Here is a 13,065-nt window from a genome sequence, read left to right as displayed (position 1 = left end):
CAAGGAATGTTATTACATTTAATTTGCTTTCTGATGAAAATGATTGACATCCCTGCATTTCAGTTGCAAAAGCAAACCGCTCGAGTGCAAGGTCAGTCCTCTTATCCTTTCTGAACAGCCCACACATTTCTGAAGTCTGTTTATTTCAGTCCAAGCACTGATTACAACCAGCAGACTGTGTGTGTGTGTGGGTTTAACTGATGTGTTGCACTTAACAATACAATAAAATACAATACAATATATAAGCAAAATGAGCCCCTGGAGGATCTCAGAAGAAATAAATCTGCTCATATGCAGTGAAGTTTGCAGCATAAACAGGTGTATAGTTGTAAATCAGTGATGAGGCCTCTTCCATGGGATTATCAAAGTGATGTGAACTTCTCCGTCCTAAACAAAGCAGGAGAGAGAAACATGAAACGTTGTTTTTTTACAAGGAATCTTTATAAGGAAAGCTCATGCTTACTCTTTCTATCTTTCTTTCTATAGTATATCTATAGATATACTATTTTTTATATAAAAAATAATAAATAAATAATATTTTTTATATAAAAAAAATCACGGTGCCTCCCACACTAATGAAAATATAGGGCATGTGACTAATTTGTACATTGTACAACATGTTAAAAAAAAAAGAATAATAACATGTGTTCATCATTTTACCTTGATTAACAAAAAACTCAGCCATTTGCGATGATAACTGCACAGCATGGAGCGAGTGAGGATAGTTGAGCTTTGAGTCCCACTGGAATCGGTTCACCTCCGGGTGCCACTGCACTCCATAGAATGGATAGCTCTTTGCTGTCACAGGGAGCAAAATAGTAATAAATATATGCATATTGTTTTATTACAACATGAGGACATTTTGCTGTCCTAATGTTGTAATAATTGCTGTGTTAAAACAATAAAAAAATTAAAATGATGCTCTGACCTTCTAAGGTTGAGACAAAGTGAGCTCCGTTTTCAGCGATGTTTGTTGACAGGATGGTAAAGAAATTCTGCAGCTTTTTGTTTTCCTGGAAAATCTGTAGGAATATTTAATTTAATGAATATTTAATATATTAATTATTATTCACATCTCAGTGTTACTGATACTGTTACTGAATCTATAAGTATAAGTATCTATAATCTATAACGATAAGTAAATCAGCCTTGACCAGGAGTCTGCAACCTGCGGCTCTAGGGTCACATGTGGCACTTCAGCCCCTCTGCAGTGGCTCCGTATAGCTTTGAAAAACACCTCTTCTTTAGGGATCAAGGCCATAAATAAAAGTGTCCAATGTTTAATGTCACATGCGGTATTAAAAAGCCTTGACCAACTTTTGGTAGTTCTTAAATTTCATAAATGTAACAAAATTGTGTCCTTTAAATATACTTCATCCACATTATTGTCTTAATTTTATGGGTCAAATAGGTTTTGCAGCTCCAGATTAATTTTATTTGGGGACAAAAAAAGGCACTTTTCATACTAAAGGTTTCGGAACCCTGTTGTAGACTAACCATGTCGTTTACAGTTATGCTAAATAAATATTACATCTACAAACTTCATATGTATACATTTACATTTGTGTTGGCAAACAAAGAGCAGCAATAATCCCCCCCCCAAAAAAAGATTTCTTGATGATTAAATGATCAGATTTACTTTCTCAGCACAGTAAAGGGGAAAAAAAGAACATGTAAAGTGAAATATAGTGTTCAGTGCTTTGTCTTTACCTTCACAGTCAGTCCGTAGTGGTGAAAATTGCCAGTCAGAGGTTCTTGGGTCAATATCTTCATAAACTCATCAGAGAAACCTTTAAACATCTGACTGGAATAGGCTTCTGCAAGTAAATCAGGACCGAACAACTCCCGATGAGTAACTTGACTCTACTGACACTAAGTGGTAAAATTCAGTACCTGCAGTTTATCAGTGTTGAGTCTAAACTCACCTGTGGTCAGGTTTAGGGGCAGCGCTATGTTCTCAGCTGTGGTTTTTTCCAGCAGATTTTCTCCAGCCACCAGCACAGTCAGAAGCTGCATGCCCATGCATGTTCCCCATATCGGGAAGAAGTCGCCTGCATTGTTGGCCTGAAACACAAAACACAAACAAACACAGAGAGTGTTCACCTTTTTTCTGCACAAAACAAGAAATAAGATTTTTTTACACAGTCTGAGAATTGTGTCTTTGAAATGACTCGGCACAAAAGTGTTGTTAACAGCTCCATACGTTCATAAAGGGTCTGAAATGACTGATATCGGTCGAGTTTGTGATATCGGTATCATCAGGCACAAAAAAGTGGTATCGTCCCATCGCCTAATATTTGGACAGGTTTAACATCAGTGCAAGCAAACTGAACAAAACCAGGGTAAATCTTTCTCTCCTAATAGCAGTTATACTTAAAAATACTTAAAAGATGTGTTTAGACAGGTATAAGTGCAAACCTTTAGAGCGAGCTGGTAAAAAATCTTCGCCACCCTGGCAAAGTCTGATGTCTCCAAATCTACAGCGCCACCGATGAAAATCAAGCTGTAGCGACATCACGTAGTCAAATGTAGTAACTGTATTCATTTAATATCCTAACATTTAAAGTTGCATCACTGCAGCTCACCCATTAATTTTCTTGAAGATTTCTTCATATTCTGCAGTAGTATGGGTCAACCTGCAGAAGGAACACAAACAAAGTGTATTGTTTTACATAACAGAGACAGAACTTGTCTTCTTTTGACACTAACTAATTAGTAAGGGATTAAATATGTCTAAGCAATCAATGCAAACATTATTCCTAAAAGGAGCCATCTGTAAATAAACTATATTACTCTAATATTACTTATTAACTGTTTCATTCTGGGTGAGACAGTGGTATCTGCTCACTGAAAGTAAAACATACAGTGCTTAACAAATGTATTAGACCAGCACACAATGTAAGGTTTATACCACAGCATTGATAATTATTATTATTATTATTTTTATCTCTGTAATGGTTAATACACCAGTATGTAGAAGACTCTGTAATATTTTAGTATAATTGTTATTAATAAAAAAAACGGAAAAAATCAGAAAGCACAATATTAATTCCTGATTACGATGTCAAATGATAGTTATTTGCTTGCATTCCTGAACAGAGACATTAGTTTAAGTGGTTGGCTGTTATGCTCGATTAATTTAATTTTATTAATCTCAAAGAAGAAGCCCAGTGAAATCTGGGTATAAAAAGGTGAATTGAATTTGTTATTTACCAAATAAATAACAATAACATTTTTAGTCTTAAACACGTTTTTGAGTTTTTATGACTGGTGGTCTAACACATTATGTGAAAGCAATGTGCATCTGTAAATAAACTATTATTATTCTAAAAATGACTAATTAAAGAATCCCTAAAGTGGTTTCTGCTCACTGAGAGTAAAATGTACATTGCAGACATTACAGAGCTTCAGGCAAACTAACAATGTTAGCAGAGCAAAATAGAGGTTTCCACCTGATAGGCATCACTCTGCTGCCCCCAGACTCAGTGTATTTGACATAGGAGGCAGGTATGTAGGTCTTGCCGAAAGGTTTCATGACGTCGTCTGAAACGATCTGAGTCAAAATCCCTGTAGCACAAGAACACGAGAACGCTTTGAGCTCACTTTTATCTCAACATGCACTTAGAGTCAGTGTAGAGCACACTGTAATGCACTTACCGATCACAGGTCTGTCATTCATTACTTCCTGTTTCACTGTCGCCGGCATTGCTCTGCTGTTACAGACATAACTGACAAGAAATAAACCCACAAGTGATGAATGTCCCATTCTGGACATGTTTTCCTCCTCAGCTTTTTCCACCCAGGCAAGGATAAAATTTCACAAATCGTCCCTGCGTGCGTGGCTGTGAGAGAGCAGTGGCTCATGAACATGCACTGCAGCAACATTTATATGGCTCATGGTCGACGGCACAGGGAAGTAAGGAATACCCAAGATTTACATGTGACAACATCTGTACTGAATATACCGGTCAGGCCAGTTCACTGCTGAGACAATCAGAAATATTCTGCTGACGCCGTGGACTTTTTGGAAACATTTTAAACATTTTTATTGTTTGGGAAGTGATTGGGTGGCTTTGTGGGTAAGAGGTGGGTTGTGTAACAGTGGAAAACAAATGCAATACTTAAGGACATTAAAAATATACACTGTGCTGTTGAACAGGTTTCAGGGTAAAAATAGAGTTTACGTGACAGGGAGGTTAGTGCACAGGTGTGCACATGCTGAGCGCAAACACCACAAACTTCTGTTTATTATTAGTACTATTACTGTTATTATATCCGTACGGATATTATAATTAAATGGTGCTTGATAATAACTCATGTATATGGGTTCGAGATTGATGGTGATAAGAAAAGTTTGAATGATTGTGCATGTTTATTGTCTAGTGTTTGTTTCAATAGATTGTGTATATAGGAACAGTCTGTATCATAATAAGTGTATGTGGGTGTAAGCATATACTTAGTAAATACTAAATTATCGTGCAATAAGATGTATATTTGGATAATGTACACTTTGTTGTAGGAGAAATTAATTATTGAGTGGGAAGTAGGAGCTAATGAGCATGAACTTCTTCCTAATAATTTTCAGACATAGTAGTGATAGTTAATATTGACTGTGTTTTCAAATGTTGTCGTTTATTATTATAGTTCTTTGTTGTTGTGTGTTCTAATGTGTCTGAAATAAAGTAAAGGTGAAAGTATTACAAGTGAAATCCCCCACACTGTTTACTGCCCTGTTTACTGTACATATATTGGGTTAATCACTGTTTACATTATACATATTTTATTACTTGTAATTACATTATTACAATTCCTGACATCTATAATAGACGGTTACCATTAATTACCTGTCACATTTTCTTGCAATTTTCCCCACTTTGTAACAAATTTTTAACGTTTAACCTTTACAAATCAATATAGTACTTCAAAACCTTTTTGTGATAATGCTGCGTGTGTGTGTTTAATGGAAATCTGCTTCATTTCCGTCTGTAGACTTAAGGAGTTTTTATGGAGTATGATCCTGAAATGTGCAAATTTTATTATTTTTTATATAGTATGTAAGGCTGCTGACCTAGTGGTACTTTGTAACTTTGTTTGTAACTGTGCAGACAGTTAACTGTCTTGACCAGGACACACTTGAAACTTGTGTATTCTTACAGGCCAACACACTTTATGGTATGCATTTACTGTAATCAAGACATCTCTACAGTAAGAGAGAGTAAGAAGTCAAATGTCTTATAGCAGTTTAAACATTAACAGACGGAGAGGTAAAAGTTAAAAGTGGACTTTGAGTTATTCATATAAAAAGAATAATTTAATTTGATTATTTTGTAAATGCTCCAAGATTCCTAAAACAGATTTCTATAACGGTGAGTACACTTGTGTTGAAATAACGACACTAAGATCTGATTTGTCTTTATTTATGCAACAATCAAAGATAAACACTGCGTGGTAGGATTATTGTAAAGAGTCAGTCACTACTTTGTCTGCAGTGCATCACATTCAGCCACCAGGTTGCGACAACAGACATCAATCACACATTTCAGCCATCACCTCAGTCTTCTTTCTTCAAATTATCAAGAGCAGGCCACAATCACTGTTTGATATTTCAAACATCCACATGTGTGTGTTGTGTTTGTGAAGCTGGATACGGCAGCTTAAAAAAATATAAAAATATCAACAATCATGATCAACAATCTCTTGTAAACAAAACATATAGAATGCACTGAGGTGACATGTCCTGGTATACAAAACAGTTCTTCATTTAGTACCCAATTCATTAAAGAACAATAAAACATATATTTTTAGCTTTAACTTTACAAAACTGACCATCTGATTTAGAGACATCAATTTCACTGACATGATTTTGACAGCCTTTGTTCAGTTGTCCACTACAATGTCGCTTAAGTCTCATTTACTAGTTTACCGCTACACTTTTTTGGTTCTTTCAATGACACATTTCTCCACACTCATGGCAGCAACTGTCTCCATCTTCACAAGAATCCAACTTCTTCAGTCTTTCTCTGCAGAAATGCACAAAATAAAATCACTAAATGAAGCATGACACATGAAGCATGTTATATTCTTATGAGAGTAAGTTAGGTCAGCATATTAGAGTTTGTCTAATATGAGTTTGTCTCCCTCTCTGTCTATATGAATTCATTCATAATCCCACGCTTGAATTCAACACACATTCAGATTTGATGGAAAATGTTTTGGTCTTATGACTTCAATATAAAGAAAATTAAAGCTTCAGCATTGTGTGGGCCCTCACAGCCGTCGCCCTGCCAGCAGGTGGTGCTATGCCCTTGACTCCGTTTTCATGTGCTGACATTTTCTGAACGGTTTTCTTGCGTGTGAAGTGTAGAGCTGATTCGTCAATATACAGCAAAGTTACAGACCACATCCTGTTTTGTGGAAAATGGTCGGAATTCACCAAAATTCAGATGTTTACCGTGGCCACACTCTTTTTGAATCTGCAAGACCTTTTGATGTGTCTAGTACAAATTGGTGAATATTTTACATTGGTAGGATTAACGTGCTCAGACGAGTGGGTTCATTTACGAAACGTGCAAATCGGCCTAGATGAATGCCAAATTCAAAATGGACAACTTCCCATTGAGTTGAGGCCATGGTCCCTATATACTTTTTACTTCATCTTGGGCTGGGACATGTTTCCACCAAGTTTGCTTTGTCCTACCGGGTTTCACTTTTATGTATTTACTGTACTTTATAAAATATTTCTCCAGTTCTGATTTGCGTGCCAATTTTTGTCAATTTTCAGCAATGTTTAGGGCCTCAAAAATGTGATCATTTGGAGAGAAAGTAAATAAATTCCAGGAATTCCCATAGGTCCTCACAACGCTGTGTGAGTGCTTGGGCCCTAACAAAGTCAGGTGTGTGTTTTCACAGATGTATGAAAGTTCTGAGTCTGGATTGTCTGGATTGTGCATAATATGCTCACACTGCCCACAAGAAAACTTGTGAGTGCTGTAGATTGGACTCATGGAATAATGTGTAATTTCGATTACACATTATTTATTTTTTTATTATAACAACTCACCCCTGAGTCTTTCTATTTCCTCACAAACATCATGACACACTGCGGCCAGCAGCTCTTCTTTGGGTTTTAGTCCATCTAAAATGACTGCATTTTTTAAAAAAGTGTAGAAATCATCAGTGTCATTAATTCTATTTTAAATACTAGAACACAATTGTCATTATTTATGGTCTGGACAACATAAAAAGCTCCATTTATTAAAAATTCCAGCCCCAGGACTCTCACTCACCAATGTCAGACACAGTGATGTCCATCTCCTGGCGGTTTTTCAGATACATTGGCCACACGTGTCCGTCAAAGTAACCAGAAGGATCCGGAGGCTTGTACACCCTTACACTGTCAATTAAAGAGCAACAGAGGGTCAAACCCACAAACAATTAAAAAGTAGAGAAAACATTTATTCTGATTCATTCCGATTTACCTTCGCCTCCTTTTGCAGACGTCGTAAGGTATTTCCATGAAGTACCTTCTGTCAAACAGCTCGTTCAGAGGTCTGATGACATAAAAACGTGTGTCACGTTTTGTGCATACATGACAAACAACTTCTTCTTATTATTATTTTCCTTTCGGCTGCTCCCTTCAGGGGTCGCCACAGCGAATCAACCTCCTCCATCTAACCCTGTTCTCTGTATCCCCCTCTCTCACACCAACTAATTTCAAGTCCTCTTTCACTACATCCATAAACCTTCTCTTTGGTCTTCCTCTAGACCTCCTGCCTGGCAGTTCCAACCCCTGCATCCTTTTACCAATATACTCACTATCCCTCCTCTGTACATGACCAAACCATCTCATTCTGGCCTCTCTGACCTTATCTCCAAAACATCTAACATGTGCTGTTCCTCTGATTGACTCATTCCTGATCCTATCCATCTTCGTCACTCCCAAAGAGAACCTCAACATCTTCATCTCTGCTACCTCCAGCTCTGCTTCCTGTCTTTTCCTCAGTGCCACTGTCTCTAGACCATACATCATCGCTGGTCTCACCACTGTCTTGTATATCTTTCCTTTCATTCTGCCTGATACTCTTTTATAACACATTACCCCTGACACTTTTCTCCACCCATTCCAACCAGCTTGAACATGTTTCTTCACCTCTTTTCCACAATCTCCACTGCTCTGAACTGTTGACCCTAAATACTTAAAATCCTCCACCTTCTTTATCTCCACTCCCTGTAGCCTCATGGTTCCACTTGAGTTCCTCTCATTCACACACATATATTCTGAATAACCTTCATTCCTCTCCTTTCTAGAGCATATCTCCACCTCTCGAGCTTTTCCTCCACCTGGTCTCTGCTCTCACCACAGACCACAATGTCATCTGCAAACATCATAGTCCATGGAGATTCCTGTCTAACCTCATCTGTCAGTCTGTCCATCACCACCGCAAACAAGGAGGGACTCAGAGCCGAACCCTGATGTAGTCCCACCTCCACCTTGAACTTCTCTGTCACACCTACAGCACACCTCACCGCTGTGTCACAGTTGGCATACATGTCCTGCACCAGTCTAACATACTTCTCTGCCACTCCAGACTTCCTCATACAGTACCATAGTTCCTCTCTCGGCACCCTGTCATAGGCTTTTTCCAGATCTACAAAGGCACAATGCAGCTCCCTCTGACCTTCTCTGTATTTCTCTACCAGCATTCTTAAAGCAAATACTGCATCTGTGGTACTCTTTCGAGGCATGAAACCATACTGTTGCTCACAAATGCTGACTTCTGCTCTCAGTCTAGTTTCCACTACTCTTTCCCATAACTTCATTGTATGGCTCATCAACTTTATTCCTCCCATTCTAAAACATGGGCACCATCACACTTCTTCTCCATTCCTCAGGCATCCCCTCAGTCTCTAAGATCCTGTGGAAGAGTCTAACCAGAAACTCTACTGCCTCCTCTACTAGACACTTCCAAACCTCCACAGGTATATCATCAGGACCAACTGCCTCTCTGCCACAACAACAACATAAAATAATACTCTTGTGTTTATACGCTGTTTTAAATGTGTGACTATCTGGACATTGCTTGTGTTTATCCCCCCAATGAACATTTTTAATTTTGGACTCAGTGTGTGTACCTGTAGTTGAAAATGAGGAATCCCTCCACGATGAGCACAAACACATCTGTATCTGTCGCTGTTGTGAGTTCTGGGTTCAGGTCTCGCTGCCTCATAAACCTCTCAGGATCTTTTCGCCACGAGTCGATGTCGCTCATCATCGTATCCATGTCGAGAGCACCGAGCACTGACACACAACACAGTGACACTACTGTACTGTACTGTAAAATCTTAGGGGATCAAGGATAACTTGTGAGTAATAACAATTTAGAAGAGAGTTAATTAGAAAATCTAAATTGGCCTAAAGTGTGAATGTTTTTTTTATGTTGGCCCTGGACTGACTACCTGTGCAGGGTGTTCACCACCTTTTGATGAATGAATACATTTATTAGTATTATTATTATTCACCATTTAATCATCCATCCAACGGTCCATCATTTACAGATGAAAAGATGAACCAAATTGCTTACAGTAAACGTGGCACGATATGATCTTGTCTGTTTGCATTTTCTTTTAAAAGAAGATCAGTGTGTGCTTCCTGAAAGGTCGAGATGGCTTTTACACAGAATCGTAGTCAGTCTACAAATCCCGTTTAAGCTTTTGTGACTTTAAATTTAACTCTACGGAAACAAAATGATGATGATGTGTTCTTACTGTCATATTGTTTGAACCCATTGTTGTCCTCTGGAACGACAGAATCATCCTGAAGAAAAAAGACAAAACAGAAATAATTTCCAGCATGTGCAGTATAATACAATCTGAACAATAGTGTCATACCTTAAAATATGAATCCTGCGCAATGATGCAGCTGTTGGGTATCTGCTGGTGGAGACTCTTGGAAAGAGTCGACTTCCCACCGTTGGTCATCCTGAAAAAGAAAAACACTTTATGTCATCTGTTGCATTTATACATTTAAAAAAAAACGGGTGAAATATAGTTACACTTTGAAATATCTCCATCAAGGCCTTATGGCCTTATGCAGATTAAGGTACTTTATTTTATAAGTTATTGCATTTACTGTATGTGAAGTAACTTGATGTGTCCGAATATATCTTATTATTTTTAGGGATGCATGATGTTGGACTTTGTGCTTTGTCCTGCTATATAAGGAGTGACCGATACCGATATATACACGGCCATTTTGTCTCTTCTGTATATTTTTCATACTTGCAGCAGATGCAGATATTAATTTTCTTCATTGAAAAAAATAAGTTAAGGTAAAAAAATAACATAACATGAAGAATATAAACCAGTATCGTTTCCAGTTTTGATAAAGTCTTTATAATCTGACTGTTATACATCACACCCCTCATCAAGCATCAGTTGGGACTGCGGCTGTAGTTTACTTTTTTTATTGTGACATCACACATGTGGTCAGAGGTGAAACTAACACCTAACTGCTCTAAACCACCAGTGGTGGGTGTGGTCCACAGAGCAACACACTTCAAAATACTCATATATATGTCATGATATATCTAATAAAAGAATTTTTCAGTAATAACCAGTCTTGTATAAAAGGGACACTAGTACAAGTATCTTGAACATGACTTTGGTAGACGTTGAAGTCACTTTTTATAATATTACATATTATATTAAAAGTCTTAAAGTATAATATTTTCTGATATAAAATGTACTTTAGTTTTAGAAGTAAAAGTAAAAATATTAGGGTTGAGCCAGGGTAGCTCAGTGGCAGGGTGAATGTTTGTTCAACTGGTAGGTGTTGGGTTCAATTCCTGTCTCTGCTAGTCTGTACAGTATGTGTCCTTGAGCAAGACACTTAACCCCATGTTGCAACATGTGAATGACTATCAAAGATGTGTGAATGGTTTTAGTGTAAAGCAGCTTATCAAGACTAGAAAAACACTACTTATTTGGCAGTAATGAGTAGCAAAGGCAATTTGTGCAAATGTAGTGGAGTAGAAGTACACAGTTTATTTAGGAAATGTAGTAGAGTAAAAGTAAAAGTATCTAGAAATACAAATAACAAAGTAAAGTACATAACATATTTTGTACAGTAACAACTGTGCAATAGCAATAGTAGTAGAACATGTATTTTGGTCGAAATCAAGATAAAAGGTCCAGACCTTTGTGCCCAAACCTTTATTTATTTTATTTTGAAAAAAAGGGGGCGGTACACATAAACGGACACTAAATGTTGCACAGTTGTATTAATGGCTCCATGTTGTGATGTTTGTCTGTAGTACATGATCAGTAATTTTGGGGATATGGCACGAAGATTTTTTAAAAGAAGATGAAGAATCTACAGTAAGATAATTTTGACCCTGAGGACTCTGTGTGACCTTTTTTCTCTAGATAAACCAACTCTTATCAGTCAGCCTCATGGTTGTCATGTGACCTGATAATGTTCCTGCTGCATGTTATTTTGGCCAATATGCAGTGTTGTAATGTAACAACATACAAATACTTTACATAAGTACAAAATTAATGTATCTGTACTTTACTTTGTTATTTATAGTTCTAGCAAATTTGACTTTTACTCCACTACATATCCTAAATAAATTATGTACTTTTACTCCACTACATTTCCCGTAACTGTCTTTATTACTACCAAATAAAATCAGAAGACGAGTTGGTAATGGTCGGTACTTGTATAAAGCTTTTCTAGTCTTGATGAACTGCTTTTGACATTCACCCATCTTTCTTACCCATTCACACGCTACAACATTAGGTTGTGTCTTGTTCTAGGTCACATATAGACTAACAGAGCCAGCAATTGAACCCACAACCTTCCAGTTGAAAGACAACTCGACCTACCACTGAATTACCATTTTAATACTTTTTATACTATATTTTATACCAGAAGTTACTTTAGATACTTATATACAGTAAATGTCATATATTTTACTTAACTAATATTACAAAAAACATTGAATTCAACCTCAACCGAAGTCAGTTTTTGGTAAGATACTTGTACATTTACTCAGGTATCCCTTTACAGTATACTATCCCTTTATAGGTACTTTATACCAGACTGCCAATATGCAACACAGTTGTAGTGTATTTTTCTGGTGCCTCTTTTGTCTCCCTGTATTTTGCACTTAAACGACCAAGAAGCACAAAATAAAGTGACTAAATGAAGGTTATGACGTAGACTTAATGAAAATGACCCACTGAAGTTCAGTCGTTCCGACTTACCCGCCCACTCCCACCAACAGTGTCTTCATGTCACCTCGTTGTGTCGCTCCCTGCAGAATCTGTGACACATTAAAGTGATTACTTAACAGATTACTTCAGGGGAAAAGCCTTTGCAAGTTTGCATGCAGTGATCTTCTCTACCGTTTCGTGTGTGAACCTCTCGAACTCTCTCATCCTCTCGTTTCCGCTGTTGAACGCTCCTCATTGGCTCATGGAGCTTCTATGTCACCATGGACCCGCCCATTGAAGATAAAAAGATTTACACGAGAATGTGAATGAATGTTCACATTCAACACAAAGTCAATGAATTAAAGGAACGAATCAATAAACAAGAATAGATGAAAAATACATTTTATTTATTTATTTTTACTACTATACTTTATTATATATTATATCAGAGGTGTCAAACTTGCGCCCCCCCATCAATTTCATGTTTTCATGTTTAAATGTTTACATTTTTAAATGATCACATTGTGATATATCTTCAGTCTGTAGAATATGATGCAAACAGGTCAGGACGGGTAATTTGACACACATTCTGGCACATGTAGTAATATTGCGCCTCTTGCAATTTGAAAATTGCTATAGGCCATATTGCGAGTTTGATAAAAGTTGTTATCGCAGTATTAAGATGGAATATTATGAATATTTTTTTTATTTTATTTTTTAAAACTTTTAAACTTTCTGAAATAATGTAGTGATTTGAACAAACAAACAGAAAATAGCCATGAGTGTGTAACTGATGAATAATAAGAGTTAAACTACGTATCTCTACATATATTTATCTATCTATATATT

General features: G+C 37.0%; 3 protein-coding genes across 3 annotated transcripts in view; 1 reads left to right on the top strand and 2 right to left on the bottom strand.

The window, feature by feature from the left end:
* commd10 (COMM domain containing 10) overlaps window positions 1–13,065 on the top strand; it is a 721,199-nt gene that overhangs the window by 542,347 nt on the left and 165,787 nt on the right. The window lies entirely within an intron of this gene.
* LOC122769492 (gamma-glutamyl hydrolase) lies at window positions 5–3,914 on the bottom strand. Its single transcript, XM_044026049.1, has 9 exons — window positions 3,658–3,914; window positions 3,453–3,567; window positions 2,586–2,636; window positions 2,419–2,503; window positions 1,926–2,064; window positions 1,711–1,817; window positions 929–1,022; window positions 661–798; window positions 5–387 (listed from the first exon to the last, which is right to left on the bottom strand). Exons 1-9 carry the CDS (start codon window positions 3,773–3,775, stop codon window positions 269–271), a joined length of 966 nt encoding a protein of 321 aa, XP_043881984.1. The 5' UTR covers window positions 3,776–3,914; the 3' UTR covers window positions 5–268.
* On the bottom strand, window positions 5,402–12,456 carry nmrk1 (nicotinamide riboside kinase 1). Its single transcript, XM_044026056.1, has 9 exons — window positions 12,409–12,456; window positions 12,268–12,326; window positions 9,889–9,979; window positions 9,766–9,814; window positions 9,133–9,298; window positions 7,479–7,550; window positions 7,287–7,393; window positions 7,061–7,144; window positions 5,402–6,020 (listed from the first exon to the last, which is right to left on the bottom strand). The coding sequence occupies exons 1-9, from the start codon at window positions 12,439–12,441 to the stop codon at window positions 6,010–6,012; spliced, it is 672 nt and encodes a 223-aa protein (XP_043881991.1). The 5' UTR covers window positions 12,442–12,456; the 3' UTR covers window positions 5,402–6,009.

This window comes from Solea senegalensis, linkage group LG5 (genome assembly GCF_019176455.1).
Source record: "Solea senegalensis isolate Sse05_10M linkage group LG5, IFAPA_SoseM_1, whole genome shotgun sequence".
In the NCBI taxonomy this organism is placed as follows: domain Eukaryota; kingdom Metazoa; phylum Chordata; class Actinopteri; order Pleuronectiformes; family Soleidae; genus Solea; species Solea senegalensis.
This window is presented reverse-complemented; position numbering and strand designations above follow the sequence as displayed.

Coding starts and splice junctions, on each gene's coding strand:
- LOC122769492 (XM_044026049.1), bottom strand. CDS start 3,775: ATGTCCAGAATGGGACATTCATCACTTGTGGGTTTATTTCTTGTCAGT. Junction 2,637..3,452: donor AGCAGAGTGATGCCTATCAG/GTGGAAACCTCT, acceptor TTCCTTCTGCAG/GTTGACCCATACTACTGCAG. Junction 799..928: donor CTTTGTCTCAACCTTAGAAG/GTCAGAGCATCA, acceptor TCCCTGTGACAG/CAAAGAGCTATCCATTCTAT.
- nmrk1 (XM_044026056.1), bottom strand. CDS start 12,441: ATGAGAGAGTTCGAGAGGTTCACACACGAAACG. Junction 9,815..9,888: donor CGCAGGATTCATATTTTAAG/GTATGACACTAT, acceptor TTTTTTCTTCAG/GATGATTCTGTCGTTCCAGA. Junction 7,394..7,478: donor GTCTGCAAAAGGAGGCGAAG/GTAAATCGGAAT, acceptor TTTAATTGACAG/TGTAAGGGTGTACAAGCCTC.